General features: G+C 35.7%; 4 protein-coding genes across 7 annotated transcripts; 3 read left to right on the top strand and 1 right to left on the bottom strand.

Moving 5' to 3' along the window:
- Nucleotides 1-263: 263 nt before the first annotated feature.
- On the top strand, nucleotides 264-8291 carry LOC145937595 (uncharacterized). The gene is made up of 12 exons (XM_083040743.1): nucleotides 264-609; nucleotides 720-1642; nucleotides 1725-1826; nucleotides 1953-2084; nucleotides 2194-2469; nucleotides 2544-2812; nucleotides 3082-3231; nucleotides 3315-3500; nucleotides 3577-4593; nucleotides 4707-4898; nucleotides 4983-5269; nucleotides 5384-8291. The coding sequence occupies exons 1-12, from the start codon at nucleotides 446-448 to the stop codon at nucleotides 6840-6842; spliced, it is 5157 nt and encodes a 1718-aa protein (XP_082896869.1). The 5' UTR covers nucleotides 264-445; the 3' UTR covers nucleotides 6843-8291.
- Nucleotides 8292-8543: 252 nt separating this feature from the next.
- LOC145937611 (uncharacterized) lies at nucleotides 8544-10461 on the bottom strand. Of its 2 annotated transcripts, XM_083040769.1 has the most exons (5): nucleotides 10022-10461; nucleotides 9492-9673; nucleotides 9202-9395; nucleotides 8881-9133; nucleotides 8544-8805 (listed from the first exon to the last, which is right to left on the bottom strand). In XM_083040769.1, the coding sequence occupies exons 1-5, from the start codon at nucleotides 10026-10028 to the stop codon at nucleotides 8677-8679; spliced, it is 765 nt and encodes a 254-aa protein (XP_082896895.1). In that variant the 5' UTR covers nucleotides 10029-10461; the 3' UTR covers nucleotides 8544-8676. The 2 variants fall into 2 exon arrangements, with proteins under 2 accessions (XP_082896895.1, XP_082896894.1); XM_083040768.1 differs by lacking the exon at nucleotides 10022-10461 and having other exon boundaries at nucleotides 9492-9874.
- Nucleotides 9272-14737, top strand: Tfb1 (transcription factor B1). Of its 2 annotated transcripts, none has more exons than XM_083040752.1 (8): nucleotides 9272-9398; nucleotides 11227-11431; nucleotides 11522-11723; nucleotides 11880-12036; nucleotides 12118-12657; nucleotides 12751-13078; nucleotides 13205-13380; nucleotides 13459-14737. In XM_083040752.1, the coding sequence occupies exons 2-8, from the start codon at nucleotides 11278-11280 to the stop codon at nucleotides 13579-13581; spliced, it is 1680 nt and encodes a 559-aa protein (XP_082896878.1). In that variant the 5' UTR covers nucleotides 9272-9398; nucleotides 11227-11277; the 3' UTR covers nucleotides 13582-14737. The 2 variants fall into 2 exon arrangements, with proteins under 2 accessions (XP_082896878.1, XP_082896877.1); XM_083040751.1 differs by lacking the exon at nucleotides 9272-9398 and adding an exon at nucleotides 10482-10621.
- Nucleotides 14738-15946: 1209 nt separating this feature from the next.
- Nucleotides 15947-25858, top strand: LOC145937596 (uncharacterized). 2 transcript variants are annotated; one of them, XM_083040744.1, is made up of 10 exons: nucleotides 15947-16088; nucleotides 16473-20151; nucleotides 20238-20653; nucleotides 20931-20954; nucleotides 21053-21190; nucleotides 21267-21388; nucleotides 21483-21607; nucleotides 21752-22035; nucleotides 22121-22303; nucleotides 22393-25858. In XM_083040744.1, the coding sequence occupies exons 2-10, from the start codon at nucleotides 16701-16703 to the stop codon at nucleotides 22660-22662; spliced, it is 5013 nt and encodes a 1670-aa protein (XP_082896870.1). In that variant the 5' UTR covers nucleotides 15947-16088; nucleotides 16473-16700; the 3' UTR covers nucleotides 22663-25858. The 2 variants fall into 2 exon arrangements, with proteins under 2 accessions (XP_082896870.1, XP_082896871.1); XM_083040745.1 differs by lacking the exon at nucleotides 20931-20954.
- Nucleotides 25859-26028: the final 170 nt, after the last annotated feature.

The raw sequence follows: 26028 nt of genomic DNA on the forward strand, positions 1-26028 counted from the left end.
ACCGAAAAAATGGTTAATTTTATAGTTTTTATGATAAAACTAAAGATGTATTTTATATGTTTATTGTTTATGGATATAAAATAGACAGGTCAGACAATTGTTAAATTATTTTTATTATAAAATTTTCAGTTTATCTCGGACTCAACAGTCATGATGTATGAATATCTAGATACGATGCGTCGAAACTGCTGAAACCGGAAGGCATCCCTTACGCCCTCTGTACATAAATTACAAAGGTCTACGTATTTTTTTTTTTTTTTTTTTTTTAAATGGCAAGCCTGTATCGTTCATCAGCTCGTCTCGCGATAGCCGTCATTCCTTGTGCTCTATCTCTATCTGTCTATCACGAATCACGACGTATCGCGTGGTTATTCGGCGTGCTTTTAACCTAAGCCCGATGACAGATGTGTGAAATGTCAGTTATGCGTTGTCTTGCAGAAAACAAATGGATTCAGAAGCAAAGTCACACAGATCCCTGCCACCGTTCGTCGAAGGCAAAATTCACGGTAGTTTGAGGCTCGTTATCGACGAAATCTTCTGGCTTAGGAGTCCCGGAGATGTCACGGTAGTGGCTTCCTGGTGGGGCGAACACGACAGTGCTCAATTCAGGTGATTTAATATTTATGCTTTGGAGCAATTTTTTTTAACGACATAGACAAAAACTTATAACGCTCATTTCTTTATGCACAAACACTCTAATGTTGTCATTCTTCTTTCAGGCCAATAAGTAACACCATATATACAGCAAGAACAGATGAGGATATAACCAAAATATATACTGTAAAAACTAATGCGACGCTTTTCGAGGATTATCTCAAAAACTGTGGAACAATAGAATTAGTGATTATTGGAGAAAAGACACGCGAGATTATTGGCACGGCGCGTGTAGGAGACTTGTCTAAGATACTTAAGTGTAAATATTATACTCAGTTTGTTCCAATATTAAATAACAATGGTGATAGAATAGGAAAAATACGTGTTTTTTTGCAATTAACATATTTAACAAAGCTTCCAAATATGCAATTGAAAACATGTAAATACAATAGAAAACCAGAGAAAAGCAATGTTTTAGCATCAGTTGTTGATGATTTGCGACATGATGAAGAAATACCCGTGACATCCTATAAGAATATTGATGTTATTAAAAAAAAGAACTTTACAAAATCTACAAACAATGATGACTATGACACATACAGGTCTGTCCTCAAGACCAAGAGACTAGAATTACAAGAATCTAAGAAGAAATTCAATGAAATAATAACAGACAAATTAGTTGCTCAAATTGTTGCTAGAGCACAACGACTTAGAGGAGCAATATTAAAGGAGACTTACAATGACGATTCTTTAGCTCTTAGTGATAATTCAATGAGCAATGGTTTATATCCTTATGCTTCAGCAGAAAATGAAGCAAAACTTTATGAATACATTTTGGGGACTGAAATGACTTCCTCAGAGGAGAAGAAAGCCTTAAATACCTTGAGATCAACATCCCCAACTCCAAGTTTGATAGATCTGGCATCTGAAATGATCACAGCTAGTAAAACAGATAATATAAGCAGATGGAATGAAAATTCTCTTGTAAAATCAAACAATCCTGTAGAAGATGTCTTGTATGAAGAGACACCTGATAGGGAGATGAAAGGTTTGTAAACTTGATAAAGATTCATAAATGGTAAATTAATATTTGAATACTTCAATAATACATATATACATCATTTTTTTAGGAGCTCATCCTCTAGATTATGTAGATAGTATAAGAATTTTAATTGAATCCTTTACACTGAGTCCTGCAGGATACAGACGTGCAAAATCTACATGCTTGCAACGTATGTAAATTTTTTTTCTTATTTGTTATTTTATGGGAGAGAGACAATATATTTCAATATATTTAAGTATTTTCTAAAAACTTAAATTTGACTTGAATAATTCATATGTTCTTTTTTCAAACATAGATGGTGTACCATTGTCACTGACATATTTTATTCAATATGATACAACATTTGGATCTGCAAGACAAACAAATATAAAATCTAATAAAGAAATTAAATTAGTAAGAACGTGTGCTAAAAAACAAGTTGGTCAAGGTAAACATTTATATTGTTTTAGGAAAATTATTTAAATGCATAAGATATAATTAAGACAATAACTATTTTTTCAAAAAATATTTATTAGAATAATATATTATTTTTACAGTCATTGACTTCAACTCTGAAGGTATCTATAGTATACAGAGACACATTGTAAAGAAAAGTTTTCCCTTGAAATTTAAAATTTTTGTACAACATCTTAATCAAAAGTTTCCAATTGAGTTAGGATTTGGTTCCATGAATATTAATGACATTGCAAATACTGCAAATTTAAGCAGTACTCAGCGTATAGTTATTATCAATAAAGGCATCAAAATAGGTGATTTAAGAGTCACGGCAGAATTAGGTTGTGATTTTACTTACTTTGGGAAAGAATTTATTGGTGAGTATAATATATTTTTGAGATATATTATGGGGCAGGTGAATATCCATAGAGTAATAAAATTATTTTATTAGATACTATAATGTCTGCAAAAGAAAATATTCCCGTTTTGGAGATGAAATCTTTGAGTTCAAACAGTAATAAATACAGGAGTGCGACAGGGACTCATTCTTCCAAATCTAGTAGTAAAGTTTCGTCCGTCTCTGCCAAGCGAATTGGATGTTTAACTAGCAATAACAATAAGGATTTAATTGCTATGAGAGATATAGCGGAGCACCGAGAACGAAGCTCAGATAATAAAAAAATTGATACAAATAATCCAGAAAGTGGTACTAAAGATAAGGTAATTTTAAATGACATAATTAAAGCTCGAATGAGTGTTTTAATACCGCTTGACTATTCGCGCTGAATGAACTAGAATGTTATTGAACAAGAAGTAGTAATGAACAGTAAGCTAATCGCAGTAATTCTCGCTCAAACATTGACAGTTGTGTATAGCGCGAATGGCTAAGCGATATGGCCGTATTATGGCACTCGTTCAGATTCTAAATATAATAGTTACGTTTTAAATAAATATTTATCACGGATCTTATCACTTGCATTTAATTGTAGGTTTTACTTCATGGCTTGATATATGTAGCTGAGGGTAAAAATTTGACAGAGTCTAATACCTATCTGATATGTAGAGCATTTTGGCGAGAGGACAAAGCAACGAGTCAAATCTGTAGCAATACGAAAAATCCATTCTATCATTTCTTTCAAGTACACATTTTTTGTCTTATTTTTACTAAAATGATTTCAATTATGAGCAAAAGTGAGTTTTACATTAAAAACATTTGTTACAGCTGGTACCATTAATTCACGGTACAGAATTATTGGAAAGAATCAGAGATAATTATATAATCATAGAAGTTTACAGTCGACAAAACAGTGAGACAGATAATTTGTTAGGGATAGCAAAACTACCTGTGCACCAGTTATACATTGCGTACAGAGACCCACTTGTTTTACCTCACTTACTATTGTCGAAGGTAATTATATTTGATCTTACTTTCAATAGATTTAATATTTTTGAAATTATATTAAATCTGTATTATTTCCACACAGTATCCTGTAATAAGCGTAGATGGTTGGGTCAGTATCAACAATCCAGTAAGCGGAGAATCTTGCGGAGAATTGCTCGCACTGGTCGCACTTGGCACTGCGGAGCAAATTGCATTACTAGAAGTGTCGAGGGGTCTAAGAAATGCTAGTGTCATACCACGAACAGTTTATCACTGTCATGTCCTTGACAATACGAACAATGCAACGAGCGCTTATCAAGAGAATTTACCGTGTAATGTTCCTGAGGCGTTAGATCTCAATTCACGGAAAGTTACACGCGATAATCATTTCGCTTATCACATTTATAGTACGAGCGATCGAGATTCAGCATCCGTCGATTACAAGAGTCAAGAAAGTCAAACGGATATCTCGAGCCTTCGAGATGCGGAGAGACCGGAGAAATCGGTGCAAGAGGTTGAATCTCCAGAACAATTGGCTTTACACGCTTTAGTCGATCGTTTAACGAATGTGTTACACACTAATAAGATCAGCACTGATCAATCGGCGCAAACGGAGATGAATCAAGCGGATGAAGGAGAAACGAATGAGAAAGAGTTACGTTTAAATACGCTAAATAGTAATAGTCTCACCAACAATAGTGATAATAGTTGCAGTCCGAGAAATGATTTTCAATTACCTACGGAAATGTATAGGAGTGTCGGTGTCGGTGCAGAGTACGACGAAGAATTAGATCGACAGCGAAACAATGTTTACGATAATCTTTCAAATTCGTCCGCGATAAAAGAAAATGCGGAAAGAGAAGAATTGAATACCGAATGCGATGGCTCTTTCTTCCGATCTGTCGTGGAAATCGAATGCGCGTTACATTTGCCGAAGATGAAAGGACCGGATGAATTTGTGGAACCGAGTACATACGTGACTTTTCAGGATTTTACTCATAAACTTAATTCCAATAGCCAATTGAATTCATGTGTGACGACGAATGTTTTTCCGCATAGCTGCAATCCAAAATGGAATTGGAAATGCGACGCAAAACTACCGATAGACCTACTTTTAAACGTATGTAATTTTACTTTATCTATCGCGTGTTTCTTATCATATATAACTTTATATTTAATACATGTTTTATTTATAATAATAATAATATATATAATTCTAATTCTTTTTTATAGAATCAGAAGAGATTAATCCTTAAAGTATGGTATTTGATCGATCCGGATACGTCGACGGAAATAAATTTAGGAAAGGACATCGTGATTGGTTTTTCCGCTGTCGATCTGTCGGTTCTGATGGCTGGCTTTCCCACGGTGTCTGGGTGGTTTCATATTATGGATTTTACCGGAAAATGCAATGGACAAATTAAAGTAAATTCACGTGATTAATTTTGAACAAGATACGTATATTTTAATTAAAAGTTTTGCATGTGTAATTAATTAATTTAATTTCAGATAAATGTAACACCTCTGGATAGTTTACCTTTGGGAAAATTTTCACCAACTGGCTCTATTAATCTACCGAGATGCGACAATTTACCGCAGACAAACTGGCTGCATTTGTGCAACACATCTTGCAGCGATACAGCAGAGTCTGATAATGCGCATCGAATGTTATCGTACGCAAGCTACAATAAAGACAGATATGCGCCAAGTACTGATCGTAAGTCGAATGAATTTACAGCAGAAATTGGTCACGGTCTGGAAGATGTTTCTATGTCTTTCCTATCGTCGTCTTTAAAGTGAGTACGAGATTATTATTATTTTTTTTTTACTTCATTCATGTTATTATTTTATCATTTTTTGTACAAATTTAATTTTGTACAAATTATAATCGATATACATATGTGTTACAGGCAAAAATTGACCGAACTAGACGAAATTACAAAACGTTTGCAGTCACGTTTGAGTGATGTTACAAACACGGCTTTCGAAGATGATTTTGATAACGATTTCGACATGATCGAATCAAATAGCGATAATGAAAATACCGACGACAAAAACGTCGAGATCACACCTCAAAGCACCGTGTATCCTACTAACGGCGCGTCACAAATGCCAAAACAGAATAATATACAGAGCGATCAAAACCTCGTGAATGACGAGGGACAGACTTTCACTATAAGCGGTAATTATAATTCACGTTTCGAGCCGGGATCTGATCAAGTTAGAGCTACAACTTCAGATGCGACTGATACCGGGTATTGCACTGATTCCAACGCGCGTTGCATACAACATCTCGGCTATTATCACAATCAGTATCAAAATCGATATGGTTCGTCGACTCGTAATTATCTATCAAATCAATCTAACAGCGCGGAATATCCGGTGCGAGGTACCAAAACGCATATAAATCATCTACTCGACAAGCTTTCCTTGGACTTGCCGCCCAGACCACCTACGGCGGCGGCTGTACCAATGAGAAAAGACATTCTCGAGCTGTTCGCAAGTTTACGGGAACACAGGAATAATTCACAGGACAAGGACAAGAACGATCGCACTTGCATCGATACTTGCTCAGTGCCCACTCAAACTGACGATTCGAGCGTTGAACCGTATGCTTATTCTCACGCGACGAATTTAGTCGACGATGAAGGTTTTTCCAAATCATCCCAAATATCGAAATCGCAACCTTGTAACCGAATATCAACGGTGATACGCGAAGAATTAGTCGCGGAAGAAAATAACGAAAATTCCAATTGTGACGAATTAACGACATATCTAATCGCTTCCAATGTACGTCATATGGACTTGGATTGTATATTCAATCCGCTGCTCTATCAACATTTGTCGCCAGATCTGCAAATTACTACGGCTGCTGTATCGCCGGAAGGAGAAGCGGAACAACTAGATAATCAGTACGCGAGAAGTTTCGGTACGGCGATGATGCGCGATAATAGAATCGATCAGAATTCGACAGAGAACAAAACAACTCTCTCTCGAAACGACATGCCAACGAAAAATCGAACAAGCGTAGACTCCGAGGAGAATGTGGGAGAATTTTCCACTTTGACAGATTCGGACATATCGGGAAATGCCGACAGCAATATCGATGTAACTGTCATTTATAAATCCAGCAACAACGATCTAATGTCAGATAATAGTACAGAATCGACGATTGATATTATATCATTCGACAAATCGGCACAACAAACTGAAACCGGAAATTACTGTACTTCCACCGTATCCGAATTGTCCGTTTCCGGAGTATCGAGACAAGCGCCAGAAGGTGGGAATCCCGTGGAAGAAACCAAGATAGTTTCGGTAATGTCGAATCAACAAGACGACATTCAGGATGTGTCAGGAGATAGTTAAGTACTTTTGGATACTTGTGTAAGATACTTTTGTAATTAGACTAGAGTACAGAAAAAAAACAATCTCTGTGTGTGCATCTGTACAGAATGAACTAATAACAACCAATAATATCTTTTAAAAACTATATGTGCTGGTAGGCAAAAATTGATCGAATGAAAATTGCACTGTACAGAAAGAGTTATCGTATGGTGATGATAAATTTTTTATGAATATGAAATTGCATAGGGAAGATTTAAAGGTCGTCTATTTTTTTAAATAAAATCATACACGATTTTTTTTTATAAATATCCACAGTTCTTTTAATTATTTTGCATAAAAGAAATTAGAAAATCATAGTTTATTTCATAATTTATTTTGACAAAATATGAAATATTTCATATAGTACTCACATTCTTTGATTAAAATATTCATTAAATTTTTCTTTATTTCAATAATGAAAAAAATTGATTGAAGTCTATTTACAAGTATAACATTGCAACATGCAATTGCTTTTTTTATGTTATATGTTTTTTTATTTATGCACATTTTTTTTGCAAAAGCCTTTTTACAAGATTTAGCTTTTATATAAACACGCCAAATTTTTGTAAGCCGTTGTTTTATAAAAAATCTAAGCCTTCTCTAAAATTGACTGACTTTGCAATAAGTCTGCAACGTGTATAAAATATATATCTATAAATTAATTAATTATAATTAATTATAATTATAATTACATTAATTATAATTATAATTTATTTATAGATATTTTATAACATAATTGCACACATTTTTTATAATTACATCATGTAAATTTCGAGATGAATGAGTATTAATATTAGTGGTAGTAACATGGAGTACTTATATCGATTTTCCATTGAAACCTACTCTATACTAGGTAAGATTTTTTTGCTTGAAAATCTAATGTTTAATGTGGACGTGCTAACTAATTAAAATATACTTATAAGATTTCTGATTTGTCACCGATATTAAATTAAATTGTGATGTCAGAAAAAAAGAAATTATATGAATTTTCTTGTAAAATACATGAAATTAGTTTTTTTATATGCCATCACTTGCATACAATAATATAAATTGATAAAATAATGTACTGAAAATTGTCCCTTTTCAATTTCTGGATTAATACTTGATTCTTGACTCTTTATTAGTAGTCAAATTCTATTTTTATTTTTGGGAATTTAAGACACATATATATTATAACACACATATTATGAATTATATGTGCATTTATAAATAAAGGGAGTTTCAATATATTTTACTTTTTATATCATCAGATGCGAATAGTGGCATTTAAAAAAATTAAATAAAATATTTTGCAAGAAATTTTATATTTCTCGCTTCTGATATTGTAATTTAATATGTAAGGATGCAACAATGAGAAAACAGGAGCCTTAAATTAACTGATAATTAATTAATACTGGTGCTTGAATTAATTTATTATATATTTTATTTCTTGAATCATCTAAACTAACTCAGAATTTATCCTATTGACTGATGACTGTGTATACGTAATGATAATATTAAGTAAATATTGACTTCAGAATATTTAAACTATTATCTGAAGTATATTTACTATACATACATATATATATATATATATATATATATATATATATATGTGCATATTTTTATATAATCTTTGTGTGTATATAGTACCTAAAATTAAACATACATAAGTTTACGACAATGTATTGTATAAATATTGATTAATAATGAAATAAATTCAATCTATGTAAAATACTTTATTATATTTGACGCATATAATAATAATGGAAGAAGCATGAGATTGGACGAAGAATTGTATTCAAAATTAAAAATCTGTTTTATAATTTTATTTTTTTTAATCTTTTAAATAAGCCGAGAGATATGTTTCTCTTCTTGTCCACTGTTTGACTAGAACAGGATGCATTAGCCATATCTTTGCATCAGTGCCTTCATGAATATGAATACCCGAGCAGTCTCTTATTTTCTATAAGTAAACACATAATTATATATAATTACATAAGCATTATTAGAATTTATATTAATAATAGTGAAATTTTACATGAAATAATTCAAGTTCCTTCTTCTTAAATTTTATTTGTTCTTGAAATTCTCGTGTCATACACATTCTGCACAAGAAAATCTTGTTATTCAAGTGCCAGTAATCTCCTGTTGGCTTTTTACCACACATCTTACAAGTATCCGTGTTGCGACTACAACACTTGAGATCAACACCAAGTTGCATTTTAACTCTACCACCAAAACTATGTTGAAATGTAATGCCTTTTATCTCTTTGCTGACATACATGCCAGGCCTAAAACAAAAAATTATTGTTACTATTTACAAAAAACTTTTATAAAAATAAGCGTAGAAATTCTTTACCCTGGATTTTTGTTGACATGAATGTCTTTTCTTTCACTGGTAGATCCAAATGGACATTTCTGCGGCTTGACACGTTTAGGAAAGGAGGAAACATTGTAATCGGATGGTGACGGATAATCTTCTGCATAATCAATAGGTTTGACGAATCGAGCAAGACCACTGTAGCCCTTTTTGCTGATGCTGTGAGAACATGGCTGGTGAGAAAGATTAAATAAATATAATTATAATGTAATTTAAAATTTATATTAAAATAGCAATTTGATACATATAGGTATAATAAAAGTTTGTACCCTAGTTTTAATGGCGTTAAACGATTCCAAGACGTTGTAGGAGCCAGGTCCTATATTAGGATTATCTTCCAAGATGTGATATTTCATAAAGGGGCTCGCTCCCTTCTTGGAGGTATCGCGTGATTGTCCGGAACCGAAACATATTTTTTGCTGCTTCGGTTTACGCACTATGTACTCGAAATCTGTATTGACGGAAAATAATTGCATCCGGTCTTTAACTCTTCAAAGATATGTATACGTTAACTCCACGTTATTATTATATGTAAAAATATTTATTTTTTTTACTCAATCTTGTAGATCTTTGCAGTACTTGCATAACATTACTATGGTAACCTTAATATATTGATCTAATTACATGTTATACATGATCAAAATATTATTACATTTATATGTTTGACATTTATATATTTATGTTTATTAACATTAGTTAAAATAAGAATTTTGTATATTTATAAAGAGTATACAAAAATGTGTATCAAAAGATACATATTTTCTTATGACATAACACGAAAATTTATATTCGCACACACCTTCCATGGATAAGTTATCTTAATTAATCGATTAATCAATTATATAATATCAATGGAAAAATTTTCCAAATCAAACGATACAAAAAAATACGCGCGTTTCTCTTTTCATCCGGGGGGAAAAAAAAAAAGAAAAAAAAAAAAGAAAAAACCGAATTCGTAATTTCGCGCGTCTCGGCGCCCCGAGTCGGCCGCGCATGCGCAGATCCGATTACGCGCGCGGCGCGCAACTGCGTTCTACTCAATGTCGTGACTCGAGAAATTGAAAATAATTTCTGTCGCGGGAACGCGGGGCCGGATTTTATTCGTAAATACGCGAAATGACGCGTTATTAACGCGAGCGTGCACCAGGTGCATCCAACACGCGGGACGGACGCGAGACGGAAGGCAAACCGGGCGTGCAAGTCCGCACAGGAAGCGACGACGACGCTGTCGCTTGAGCAACATAGTGCCGTCAGTCGCCGCAGGTCGATGGTGTTGTCCGTACCGACGGTCCGTCCGTAGCCGTGCTCGCGATGCGTCCACCGATGTGTGTTTCTGCACATGGCCGTGCCGCCCGACGGGCCTCCACACTGCTCCGCGGCTTTTGGCGACCCGACACCGGTAAACGAATGCATTTTACGTCGCATTTCGCGTCCCGCGAACGGAAAAGGCGCGATAATACGCGGGGGAGCGATATTCGCGCCGATTAACGCGTTTGTTCGATGAAAACCGCGGCAACTCCACGGTGCGAGGACTCGCATCTCGCCTCGGTGTTGGCGCCACGACGTTGGATCGTCTCCACGACGTCGAAGAACGTTCTCTCGTCATCGTCGTATTCGACGTATCCCGCGATTTTTTCACGAAAACACCAAATTCTCGAAAGCGACGACGAGCGCGAGCTTAATCGTCCAGCGATATTCAAGGACAAACAGTACGATGTCTATGGGGCTATGATGCTCTCTCTCATCCCTGTCTTACTTGATAACGTGATAATTTATGGGGGGATTTTTTTCTCGCGATACGATCGGCTTCGATGCGTCTGCGACAAAATATTGTCTTGTAGAAAAAATTGTTTCTTTTTTGGTTAAACTATTCATCAGTGTGATAAATAATCATTTTTCTAATCTAGATGTATTATATTTTTTTTAAACGAAAAAAAAGTGTAGGCTCTTCTTTGAAATATTTCTCTATGCATATTCTGTTTAATATAATTTTCTTTTTCTCAGGATTGTGTCCATTATTTCTAGAAGAATTATATCATACTTTGTATCTTCATCATGACTACGTCGTCGGAAGATGTATTAATGCAAGTGGGCCAAGTGCGTTATAAAAAAGGAGATGGTACTTTATATGTGATGAACGAACGAATAGCATGGATGCTCGATAACAGGGATACTGTATCTGTCAGCCATAAATATGCCGATATTAAATGTGAGACATTAAGGAATCGTATAAACAATAATTTATTGTCTTTGGAAAACTTCTGTATAATTAAAAAATATCTGACTTCTTCTTTTGCAGCGCAAAAAATATCACCAGAGGGAAAATCAAAGATACAATTGCAGGTAGTATTGCATGATGGTACATCGTCTACATTTCACTTTGTAAATAAAAATGGACAAGAAGCACAAATTAAAGATCGTGATGATGTAAAGGAGTTGTTGCAACAGCTATTACCAAAATTTAAGAGAAAAGTTAATAAAGAATTGGAAGAGAAGAACAGGTAAAACTTGTCTGGTTTTTCTATTATTGCATAGAATAAAGCATGCGTGTGTGTATGTGTGTGTGTGTGTGTGTGTGGTGTGTGTGTGTGTGTGTGTGTGTGTGTGTGTGTGTGTGTGTGTGTGAATAATGTAATAATTACAAATATTTTTTTTAGAACCCTCCAAGAACATCCTGTATTGCTCCAATTGTATCGTGATCTAGTTATCACACAAGTTATAACATCCGAGGAATTTTGGTCTCAACATGCTGCAGAGTATACACAAGCCAAAAAGATTCAACGCCAAGAGATAGGTGTTAATAGTGCTTTTCTAGTAAGATTTTTCTTCTATCTAAAGATTTTTTGTTTAATACATGAATTAGCAGAGTTACTAATAAAGGATTAAATTTTTCAGGCGGATATTAAACCACAAACTGATGGCTGCAATGGATTAAAATACAATTTAACCATCGATATAATAGAATGTATATTTAAGACTTACCCAGCCGTTAAGAGGAAACATCAGGAAAATGTGCCTCACAAAATGTCAGAGTCTGATTTCTGGACAAAGTTCTTTCAGTCACATTATTTTCACAGAGATCGTATCAATGCTGGGACCAAGGATCTTTTTACCGAATGTGCCAAAATAGATGATCAAGAACTTAAGAAGGATCTTCAATCTGGAATAAACGATCCTTTGTTAGATATCACTTCCTTTGAGGATCAAACACTGGATGAAAACTATGGGGGTGGATATAGTAAATCTGACAAAACATCGGGAAATATCGTTCATCAAAGTATGATCAAGAGGTTCAATCAACATAGTATAATGGTTATGAAAGCCAGCACTGCCAAACAATCGACGCAAACCAATCAACCACAATTAAATGGATCTACACCATCTGCGAGTAAAGTTACGAATAACGAAGTGGATGGCGGACCAAAGACTAAAAAAGTACAGTATAATATATCTATCTTACTTTTGCAATTCGCGCTCAAACAAATTAAGAACGTCTCATCGAACGCGTTTATAAATATTCCTTTACAGCGTAGAATACAAGAAAAGATAACCTACGATGATCTCGACACGAGCTGTGACATAAATATAAATAAGGGAACACCATTGAATCTGGCACATGTAGATAGATATTTACATGGACCTATACCAGGATACGGAAATATAGAACCAACTTCGGAAGAACTATTCGTTACATTAAGTCAATTGAAGAAGGAAGCTTCTGGATGGTTGTATGGTAACACGTTACTGCGACAGCCATCGACATCCTTAGTTAGTCCGGCTGCGGCAGTATCGGCTTTAGGTGAATTAACACCTGGCGGATCTTTAATGAAAGGTTTCCGGGAGGAGAGTCTCGGACGTAAGTATATTTTTGATATAAATATATAATATACATTGTCACACTCATTTCTTTTATGCAATTTTTTTAATTAATCTGGACACAAATATACATTCGTAATCGTTTATAATCGTAAATATTATGTAGAATTAATACCAAAGGATTTGGAGAAAGAATTACGTAATGTATATGTATGCGCGTGCGAATTGTTGAGGCACTTTTGGCGAAGTTTTCCTCCAACAACGCCCCAACTTGAGGAAAAAGCGATCAGAATGCATGAATCTCTACATAGATTTCATTCTGCTAAACTAAAGCCTTTTGAGGTAAGCTTTGTGCGCCATTCATTTCTTACTTTTTGTTCATTTTCACGGATCTCAATATTATCTAAATCACATTTCTAGGATCGTGTGCAAAGAGAATTCTCTACAGTTAGTCAACACTTGACGAGCCATCTCAATCAATTGCTAACCGCTGCATATGGAAAGTTTGCAATGTGGCAACAGCGGAAAATGCAAATGAGGTAGCCGTTCGTTAAAATCTTTTAAAAACATTATCATAAATAAAGCAGAGCAATATTGATCACATATTGCATTTTGTAATGTTACCGTAATTAGATATTAATGTGGATGTATTTTACAAAAAAAAAAGAAGAACAAGAAAAACCAAAGCTATGCCAGGTCACATGCGTCCTGTTGCTACATACTGTCTCTTTATTTATTATTATTTTTAAACATATTTATAAAATAGTTTTCCGAACTGTTCTCGCAATATAATCATTCGAATTCAATCACAACCGATGATATATCAATCCGTAACTATGTATATTTTCATAATGTGTAGTTTATAGTCTATTTATTTACTTCTATGAACTATACCACATATATTTGAAAGAGCGTGTTCATACTTAAAAGTGCACGAATGTTCTAAAAATATCTCATTATCAGCTTAGAGAGAACATGAGAGAACATTTATAAATCTTTACGCGAGAAAGATGTAGTTGCATATAATCATGTAATATCTATAATATGCGACTATTTTAATTTAACAAGAGTTTTTTGAATGAGACGGGTGACTGCAAGTATTGTACGATATCAAAATAACTGTGATACCGCCACTGTACAGTCAAGCTTGTTAATATATTTTTTTCATTTTGATAGTATCTTCGTGATTACACTCTTGATTGTTTGGTCGATATGTGTGGAACAATAATTTGTGCGAGCTTTTATTTATTCTTTGATTTTTTCTGTAATAAGCAAATGTTGAGATAATTGTTACAGTTTTACAACAGTTAATGTTTCTTTTGTAAATTCGAATCTTGAAGATCATTATAAATGATTTTCAAGTTTTATCATTCATTATTAACTACGAACAGTGGCATCGGTATACTTTGTATGATATCTGCGACATACTCAACTAAGTGTCTTAATTGTTGAATCCTATTATTTCTTTACACTACTGGGTAAGGCGATTCGCGGATTCTCAAACTGCCTACTCAGTCTCTACTGTAGCAATAATTTGGCAGTTGTAAAAAATATAAACGCGATATCTATCTCTGTCAATCACGGAGTAATGAGTGATTGTACTTCGCGCGTTACGCTATTTAATTATTACTAGGCTAACGATATTATAAATATATTCTTACATTATAATTATAATAAATGTTATTATTGTGATTACGAATTTTTAATATCTAATATTTCAATGTTTTTTTTTATCTCATCTTGCGTATATTTAAACATTTTATTTTATATATGTACATATACATATATGTTGTAATGTATATATATATATATATATAATATATAATATATATATATATATACATTTATATATTATTTAAATAAAACTTGGCGGAACAATTGTGAAAGTATGAATGCATTTTAATAATCAACAGGGTGCTGGTTTTGTATTTGTCATCTATTTTTTTAATATAAAATCGTTTCCGGATTAAAACACGAGTGAGTAATTCGCAAAGAAATATTTAACAATGTATACAACGACAATTTTCTTTATAAATCTTTTCTGTATAATATTCTTTAGCAAAGCTTCTGTTGCAGATTATAAACTGTAATAATAAATTCATCGAACAGAAATTGGGAAAAGTTCGAGTCTGCATTTATCCGTTCAAAAGTGCGCGGTATCCGCATCCACGGGACTTCGCCGAAGCAGACGAAAGATGGCACGGTCTATTGTTGACCGGGATCAAAATGGTGGTCAGTAATGGGCAGTAGTGCGGGGCGACATAATGCACGGCGCGCACGAGTGTCAATGAGTTTCGGTTGTTATTGTTCGTGTTGCAGATGATATAAATGAGCCCGTACGTGGACCTGGAGCGACGTCGCGACGCCCGACGAAGCCGTGCCTGGAATGCGCCCTACTACTACTCCCCGTGATCGCACACGCTCGGATCATGTGAGGCCGCGACTCGCCGTCCGGTGGTGGTGCTGCTGCTGCTCATGGACCTAAGAAGTGCCGCCCGCCTGGTATCGCCTGGTGTCACACGTTTGTCGTGCGGCAGTTTGTGTAGCCGTATTTATCGCGTGTTATTCGCCGAAGACGTCGTCGTGTTTAGCGGCGACCTGGTAAGCGTCACCCTGGTGAGCATCGCCCTGGTCTCTCCGTTCGCCGATAATCTCCGCCGTATGGCCGCGCGTTCTTGAAGAAGGATAGCGTCGCCGTCCTTGTCATCGTCATCGTCATCGTCATCGTCATCGTCATCGTCGTGTCGCGGGAACCATCTCTGTGTACGCGAGTATGCGACGATCCTTCTCCGCTGTCCAAACATCGTTATCGTCGTTGGATGTGCAGCGCCGATTGTCATCGCCACCGATTGCCGTAGCTGCGTCACGAGAGACATCGCCGAGACGAGCGATAATAATCCCCGGATCCTGCCAACATCGGCGATCGATTATTCGTCGTCGTTCACGTCCGGGCGCGCGATTTCGCGTTGCTCCGGAGACGCCTAATCGGCCGGTTATCCGGCACGCATTTTTTCATTGTTGTATAGTTCGTCCTGGATCCTATATGAAATGTAAGCCAATGATATTTATCATCGATTTCGATTTGTTTTTTTTTTTTTTTCAACGCGAGGTTCTAATGTCTGGAAATCGTGAGACGATGCTCTGCGCTTATTGACAGAATTAATAAGAGCAAAAGAGACTGTCATAAGAAAGGCATATATTTTGTTTTTTTTCTCTGGTCTCACAGTTTGCATTGTGTTAAATGTCTGTTGAAGCAATAGCGTAATGTCTAAACAAAATGTTGAGTTTATTGTATCGCAAAGAATGCTGTGCGCACAATTAAAAAACAAAAATTATAATTTTGATACTTTTAACAAATTAATATTGTGCGTTTGTTTTGTTTAGAATGTATAATATAAAACAATCAAATATGTGATCTTTGTTTTTGTTTTCAGATGGGAAGCTTCTGTGCTGCTAATTCCGATTGTTGGATGAATTTTTTATGACTGCATTTGTTGGAAATGTTTTCAATATAGTTTCCTATGTAAGAGTGCAAAGAAATATACACAAGTTGTGATAAAAAGTTATGTTATGAATATCTTGGAGTGTATGTTTTACATTGCACATTGGAGGAATCTATTAAACTTGTACCAAGCAAGGCACTATTGTGCCAAGCTTGGGTAATGGATCCGATTGGTCCATGGTATTCATCGTATAATCGTCTCGCTGCGAGCGGCACCACTGGAACGTTTCAAACGACAACACCAACTACAACTAGTGATTTTGTACCTCATCATTTAGCAACGGCTGTTACACAAGCAGTGCCATCAACAACGACGTCGCAATTACTTCTACAAGCGGCACATACAACAGCAAATCTGGCGGGTCAGCCGTCCCCTTTTAACCCTGGGGGGTTTCTAACTCCACCCCCTGTGGGTTACGAAGTCTTTTCGCCGCTCTTCCATCATCCAAATACTAAGCAAGCGCATTATGTTACTCAGCATAGACAAGCTCTTGCTCAAGCGTCAGCGGTATCGGTGACAAAACAAAACACCACGAGCGAGTCCGATATTCCTACGTTGAGGGAGAATTATAGTTCGGCGCATCAAGCTACATTTTTCGAGCAACAAGGAGCGTCGACATCGCCTACGACATCGACTCTAGCCTGGACACCTCAGAACAATACGCAGCTTCCTAGTCCGTTTGGTATTCTACCGCACGAGAGTGTCGTTCCGTCATCCCCGGGTCCGCCCTCCACGAAATCTAGCAATACTAGCGGCTACGAAAACACCTTTAATGCACATTTCAGTACAATGCAGACTATAAATAATATCAATGCATCTCAATTAACTAGTCCATCTACGTGCAGCGCGGACTTTAAGGTTGCCAGCTGCCCGACCGACGCGAAGAAATCTGTCAATGTGAGACCTCAATCGCCTATCTCGGTCAGCGCAAAATCCATTCCCGTGCAGATTAGCGGTAGACAAACGTTTTTTCATCAAGTACCGACGCCCTTCAGTTCCGAGACTTTGACGAACAGTTATCCGAGTGCGGGAAATGGAAGTCAGTCTGCTGTCGGAAATGGGAAGTCGGGATTGCAACATCAGCAATCGTGTATCGTGTCGACGCCGAGCAACGTCTCGGGCAAGGAATACAGGGTACCGCAACCGCCCTCGAGATCGACTGTGTCGACGACAATTTTTCTCAGCACTTCCGTGCGTCCGGGTTCGGCCACGCAAGCGGTCCAGCAGGATAAGCAGGGAACGCGCAATGGCAATTTCGCGTCCCCGCCTAACAAAGCGGCGACTCCCACTGCTCAACAGAATATTCAAACTAAAGCGCAGACCAAGATTTATCCGGAATTGGGGAGCCATGGAGTCGAACATCGGAGAAACGAGCATCACGATAATAATCAATCGTCACCGATCAGCTTCTCCATTATGGACAATCGTGGTGGTTTGAACTACGCCGCGAATAATTCCACGAGTTGCAACAATTCGAGCGGCAAGCTTACGAACAGCCAGAGGACGCCTTCTAACAGCAATCTACAGTCGCATCCTCAACAACAACAACAACAGCAACAGCAGCAGACGTTTCACGTCTTGAATCAACAACAGCAACAAACTACACCTTACAGACATTATTTAGGATCGGGAACGAACGATACGGAGTATCATCATCCGGGTAGATCCAAGTCCGCGGCCTCGACAGATTCTGCTTATTCCTCCAGTACCTCGACGCAAAACGGGCCCGACTGCAGCGTCGTCGTTCCACGACGACCGAGTCCTTTGCAGGCTCATTCGCAGGCCAGTCCCCTGGGCCACGTGCCAAGTCCCGCGTATCCCATGTACAACAGTCCGATGGCGACTATGTCGTCACCGTCGCCGTTGCAGCAACACGCCGAGAACAATGGTAATCAGTGCACCAACACCGCACAACAGTATAAGGGCGGAGTGCAACAAGTTACTCCGCCGTCACCTCTGGACGTCACCGTTCCCAGGCCGTCATCGCAGGGACAAGTCGCGTATTCCTCGGTGATCACGCGAGCTTTGGGTACCAGCACAGAGAACAATAAAAGCGCCTATAACGCGGAGAGTAAAACGACCTACGACGGGCAACAGCAAGACTTTTCGCAGACGCAGAAGCAACAGGTCTGCTGGGAGAACGACAATCGCCAAACGACGAATGGCAACAGAAAGTTTTCCATCGCCGTATATACCGGCGCGAACACGGGAGATATGAACGCGCAGAGCTTACCGGTTCAACAGCAGCAGCAAGTGCAAAGGCTGGTGAACATATCGGCAGACAGCAGGCAGCAACCGTATTTTGAGCCTAATCAAGTGGCACTGCAGGACTTGAGCAGTTGCAGGGGGGATCCAATGAGTATCGTGAAGAACTTGCAGACGTTGCAACAGAGTCCCTGTCAAGTGCAACAGCACGCGATCGTTACGGTGGGCACGACGGAGCAACAAAAGCAGGCTGAGGAAAATAGGCGAAAGGCCGACAGCGCTAACAAAAAGAGAAAGACTTTGGAGAAAGCTACGGCACCGAACGAGCTTACCGGAACGGCCACGACGATGACGGAATACCTCGGTAGGATACCTCCGCCGGCGCATCACAACGCGGCGAATCAACAACAGCAGAATGGTTATTACGACTTTGAACGGTGGAATCTACCGCCTCCGCCCGCCAAGATGTTTCCCGCCGCGTCTGGCGCCTTCAGTTCGCAGTCTTCGTTACATCACTCGAGTAACTTCGCGAACACTCCGGCTCACCAGCATCAATCGTTGGCGATGGTGTCGCATCATCACGCGCCACCACCTATCCCGTATTTTCCGGCCTTCCACATCCCCGCGGGTCATCATCCGCATCATCCGCACGAGTTTCAGCCCTCGGTTGAAATTACGTCGATAGGATTCGGTGCTGAGAACGTCGCGAATCAAAACGCCAATTACAATCAAGAGGTCAGAGACGACCAGCCTAAGGTAGTGGTTCCTAATATCGAAGAGGAACTCGGTTTTCTTCAACAGGATCAGCAACTGCTGCAGAACACGAGTCAAATGAATAAGGACTTTAAACGACCCAGCAGGGATCCCAATACAGGTTTTATGACGAGCTATTTGAAGTTTCTGCAAGGTGAAAGGGATCCTTCTCCGCCGCCTACTATACGTGGCGGTAGAAAAGCTACGTGGAATAGGTCGAAGCCATATATACCAGTTGAGCCGAGCAAACCCGCAGAAGCTTCGACCAACGGCGAGACTGTTAAACCTCAAGAGAAGCCGTTGGTTAAGGAGACACCAGTTAAGGAAACACCAGTGATAGATTACGCTAATGATCCTAGATACTTTCCGTTACCGAAGGAAAGGAAGAAAGCAAACTTCGATTCGAGCGATGACGGATTTACTAGCGACGATGACTTTCTATTTCCTCCTAAGAAAGCTGAAAAGAAAGTGCAGAATGCGAATAATACGAGTAATGTTGAAGTTGTCGCTATAAAACCGGAAAGCAAAGGTAGAAAAGGTCGGCCTATTAAGCCTGGTGGACCCACGGATAGGAAGAGGAAAGCAGCAGCGGCGGCGGCGGCAGCTGCAGCAGCAGAAACAGAGAAAAAATCTTCGAAGAAAATTGAAGAAGGTAACATAAATATTTATATTTTTAGAATATATAATTTTTTTTTAATTAGAACTTTTCATGACTTTAAAAATACATGTGTATTACAGTGGATCCTCTGTTACTTCCTCCGAGACGCGAGACGTCGAGAAGAAAGGCGAAGGAAAAGACATCGGTGAAACAATTTTTGGATCGGCAACAGGGTTTATTAGATTATTTCGACAATGACGAGGAACAGGCTGACTCCGATTCTGATCCAGCGTGGACGCCTGCTGTAAAATTGATCGGGGACGAGGAAGAAAAAAGGAAAAAACGCGTGAGGCCCGTCATTACCAAAAAGATTAGAAAAATCTTGGAGGAAGACGGGTATTCGTCTGGGGAAATTATCGTCTCGAAAAAATCAACGAGAAAGAAACACGAGATGTCTTCAAAAACTTCCAACAGCGCAGGCAAACTTTCTTGTAAGATCGACGAAAAATTAGTAGCGGCAGCGAGTGACGAGGATATTGATATTTCGCCATTTAAGGTATCTAAACGTTATTCCGTAATAATTTAACTCTTTCAGATCTGATACATTTTTTTAAGAGTTATTTGCTCTTATTCTCTCATATTGTTTTTCTTAATGTATGTATAATATTTGATTTTTTATTATACTTTTTCATCTAGAACTTTTCATACACAATTCTCCAATTTTGTGTAAAATTAAAGCAAACAGAAAAAAAAACAGGTCTGAAAGAATTATTGTTATATCTTGCAAAAATAAATAAATTAATAATCTTATTAATTTTATATCTTACATGCAGCATTTAGGCAACTCAGAAGATGCGGTAAATCTCTTCAGTTTTAATCTGATTTATATTCGCTAAAGAATAATATGCATAAATTTTTTACAAGAAGCTAATAATTTTCCTCATTTTTTTTCCAGTCTGGTGAATTTGTCGTAATTAAGACGGATTTGGATGAAGAATATCCTCCTCTTTGGAGGATAGATGGTAAAACATTGCTCCAGAAATATGAGCCATTCAAATCCAATGGAAAAACTTTGTACAGAAACATATCTACGGTAAATTTATAATTGTCTTGTAAAATATATCATACCGTGAGTACAAATTAAATATTTTATAATACGAATTTTACAGTATTCTGCATGGGTTTCACAAAATCGCCACATATATCAACAAGTGCCGGTGAAATTTTGGCAGCAGGGCAAGATAGAAACAATTGTGGAGTTCTTGAGGGACGAGATGATTGTTAACGACAGGTTAATATTTGTGTATAAAAATAAATATCTCAAATCTTTCGAGATATTTTATAGATTTTATATAACATTTATTTTTATCCCTGATTGTATATAGCGAGAGTATCGATAAGTCTATGAAAGATACGGAGAGGTATCAAGATAATTTCGAAGTATACATACAGACATTAATCTCGCAAGCTTTGGATTCCAATTTCCTTACTGAAATATTTCAAGAACAAGGTGAGCTGTTTGAAATTAAACCGATATTTCATATTTTTATATACATTATGACATATTATGATACGATAATAATTATATGTATAAATATCCATAAAATCCTCTTTTGAATAACATTATATATATGTGTTTTTTATTGTTTTCTAGATGATTATTTTCTGTCTAATGTTAAAACTGTCGATGAAGTAACGGAAGAGAGAAAACGTCGCCTTTTGTCTACGACTAAATGGAAACCGAATGTCGTGACAGCAATATCGACGTGGCCGTGTGTTAACGTGCTTAAAGATCTACCGCCTTCAGAATATAAAGGGAAATGTTGTGCTGGCTGTCAACATACTAGAATCAATGCAAGAATTCTGCTTTATGGACAACCATATAACGGTACTACGTTGGAAGGTTCACCGCCAGATCCAAGAGTTCCTCATGAAAAGGTACATTATACACAATAGACACATTATACAAATAGAACATGGTAAACAAAATCTATATCGATTATTCACTTGTATTTGTCTGTAGGACTTTTTGTTGTGCCGCATTTGCCAAAAGAAGGTAGCCTTGTACAATAAAGTCGCTCATCAAAAATATTTAATGTTTTTGGAATGTGCGAGAAGAGTGACAGATAAAAAGGTGGCTGATCCACACAAAGATACTACGATAATATTAAACGAATTATTAGCAGATGAAGCATGGTTGAATCAAGTAAGCATATTTCTTATTTACTGTCTCCGCTATAAGAATGATTTATTTATTGTTGAACTAAAAAATAACTTTCTTTTGTTTTTTTCTAGCTTTTCAAAGAAGTGAGGAACATTTGGGCTGAAATTGATAGTATGGAGCAACAATGGAAAACGAAAAAGAAAGAAAAATTTTTGTCAACGGTGAAAAATCATAGAATCATGTCGCAAGCGAATGTCGAGACAGCAATCGCGACTGCTCCCAGTGTACTTACTTCTAAAGAAACTGCTAATACTTCTGATTCACAGGTGCCTATACAGAATACCGAAAATAATCCCAAATCAGTATCTAGCAATGTGCAAATGGACAGTGAACCATCTTAGTGGTATTATAATAACTGTTTATGTTTAATGCAAAACGCATCAAGACTGCTACGAGTTCAGTGATACATCCCTAATAACGCACGAACGTTTATCTCAAGTATGAACACCATTAAAACGCACATGTCTCACATGTGTGTCAATGAAGAATATCTTATAAAGATATATATTGTAAGTGATGAATTAAAAATGTAATCGAGAGACTGTAGTTATAGAGATAAGTCATAGTACATATATATATCTATATATATACATACATATACATGAGGTAAGCACAAGAGGAAGAAATTCACATACATATGTAACATATTCATGATTGATAGAGAAGTCTAGCTTTAGCCACAACTTTGCCATTATAGCATAATCATAGCATAATAATAATAACAGAAACTAATATTCATGTGAATATAGGCATCTAGTTTAGTCTTTGTATCGTGATGATCTTATATAAGCTTCGATATATGATAAAATCCAAAACATATTGATTATAGTGATATGACGTGATATTGAACGTCCCTACTTTATAAATCATATTTGCATCATGTTTTATTAAATCGCGAAATTAAAATTTTTGTATAATATATATAGAGAGCACTATATTATTTTTCTGAATATTTTATAGAAATATAGAGGTACATTTTTTTTTGCAGAGCAATTTACGATAATTATATATGACATTGTTTCAAATAATTTCATAATTTTTTTCATAATTTTTTTTCATAATTATTTGCTCTAAATTTTGGGTTATATGCATATACATATAATTACATGAAACAAAAATGGCAAGTGATAAGACACTATAAAACTATAGAGAAATCTATATTTAATATGTTCAAAGCAAGGATCTATAGATTCAATTCAATATTTATATTTAATGTTACTTTGCAAATGTTTCTGATGTCATATTTCATACAACGTGTTCAGCAAACATCTCTTCCTATGCAATATAATAATGTAACGTATGTATGCAAATTCTTCCATATTAGGGCATGCATGTTATATGCATAAATAAATTTAAACATATCTTGTGTTGCAAAGCGCTTTTTATAAAAGGAAAGATTGTTGTTATTTTGATGTTAATTTCTTTTTTCTTAGTATGTTTGTATTCTTATATAAATATTTTTCATTATTTACTAAACTTTTCCAGTATAATAATAATTATTGGAAAATTGGAAGTAATACGGCATACAAAGGAATGTTTATTTTCTGTTTTTGATGTCAAAATTATTTATTAAAATTAATATAACAATAACAAGAATAATAATGAGATATTTAATTATCAAAGATTAAGATGTGACAGGATAGTTTTTTTATATACACGAAATATACATTGAAGTAATTTTCATTAATGAGGAACAAGCAAAATACCAATTACGATATCAAAAATACTTTAAGAAATCACATATAATTTTTGTTTTGACTGAAAGAATATTCCTACTTACATGGAACATTCTCAAAAATTGAAACTCCATTATATTTGAATTAGAGCGAAAGAAAAATATTACATTTGCATTGTGTATTATATGTTAAGGTCGTTTCTACAGATACTTTCCAATAGCTGATAAGTATCTTAGGATAGTGCGATAAGATTTTTTTTGTTGTATATTAAATACCATTACATATACTTATTTGTGCTTATATAAAATTAATTATTATTATTATTATATCACCATTATTATTGATATCATTGTTTTAAATCTTTAACTGTTTAAGTTTTTAACTTGTTTCTAGATTTATTATAAAAAAAGATGAATGTTTTTTAAAGAACGGAATGGTGATACGTGCATGTATGGATCGAATGTATTTTTCAAAGATGATGTATCAAATTATATTTGTAAATTGTAAAGATATAATAGAACGAGAGAGTGAGGAAATGATTAGCTGCTGCGTATAAGCGGACGAAGATTTTGAACACTTTTCATATATTTCGACAAATTGATGAAAAATCGACGCTTATCCCGATGACGATCGGTTGTACAATAAATTATCGGATGATTTATATATTGACACACTAGAAAACTAAAATGCGGGCATTTGGACACTGGCGCAGAATAAACTAACAAATAAAATAAAATATGTAGCTGCGAAAGATTTTTTTTTTCAGCGAATGTGCCATGCAATAGTTCATATCAGGCATAATTTTGCTATTGCGTGCGATAATTCGACTGATGATGTAAATCAATTGTTAGTAATATGGTTCGATTGAATTCTCTTCCATAAGATTGTATTATCGCACGTAGTACTCGCTTAAGGTATCTGTTTCTTCGCTGCAGCTATATTGAATTACGATATCAAAAATTATATTGCATTATGATATCAAAAGCGAGAAAGCGTTGTGTTATTATTCGATAGTGTGACTTGATAAAATTGATTTAGATGATTAAGACTTACAATGATTTCTTAATCTAGAAGCAGAGTTTCAGATGTTATATTTTCAGGTATATTTTAATCCATACTATCGAACGTATAAATGGCATGTAAAAAAATTGATTTATTTTGATTTAGTATGAAAAGAATTAGCCGATAAATTTTTTTTATCTTTCGTAATTCAATATAACATTTAGAGAGGAACTAGAAGCCTTGAACATACAACATACAGTTATTGTCAATATTATATTAAGCAAAACTATCAATAATATTATATTTTCTTTAGGGAAACGTCTGAAAAGATATAAGATTTTATTCGATTGTAAATTATTTAGCGCTTTCTCTTATCGTGCAAATCAATTGTAAACAATTATTAATCCTAACGAGAAATGACATTACAGTATTTTTTGTTATCGCGCGCGATCAAGAAAAAAAAAGATATGATCAAAATATTATATATAATAAAACATTACTCGTATATTTATGTTTTTTATTAACCATTTTTTTAATAAAAAATGGAGGAATCCGTAAAAACTGTATACGAGTATCATATTTATCTTTATTTTGTTACAGCCTTGAAATAATATGAGCAACAATTTATAAATCATTAGAAAGAGGCGTTCGCTTATCATCTTATCTTTTTTTTGATTGATTCGAATATTATATGAGAACATAGTGCGTACATTGTTTTATATATATATATATATATATATATAATTTTATTTAATAATATCCGTTCCTTAATTAGGACATAATGTTATACACAATGATAGCTTATACAGATTGTAACATTTTTCATTTCAACTCGATACTAAACTTATTTTCAAGTATAGTATTTTCGAGTCGAATTGTATCTGGATAGTTGTATCAACATAACTGTTGCTCCTAAATATATAGAATCGACGATATTATCATCAAAGAAGATGAAAAACATACTTTATCGATATTACATTTAATCTTAATAGATGAGAAACAAATTATTCGTTTCAAAATTGCCGCCAC

This window comes from Prenolepis imparis, unplaced genomic scaffold, assembly GCF_030444845.1.
Source record: "Prenolepis imparis isolate NDT839.2.m4 unplaced genomic scaffold, iyPreImpa1.0 SCAF_6, whole genome shotgun sequence".
Classification (NCBI taxonomy): Eukaryota; Metazoa; Arthropoda; class Insecta; order Hymenoptera; family Formicidae; genus Prenolepis; species Prenolepis imparis.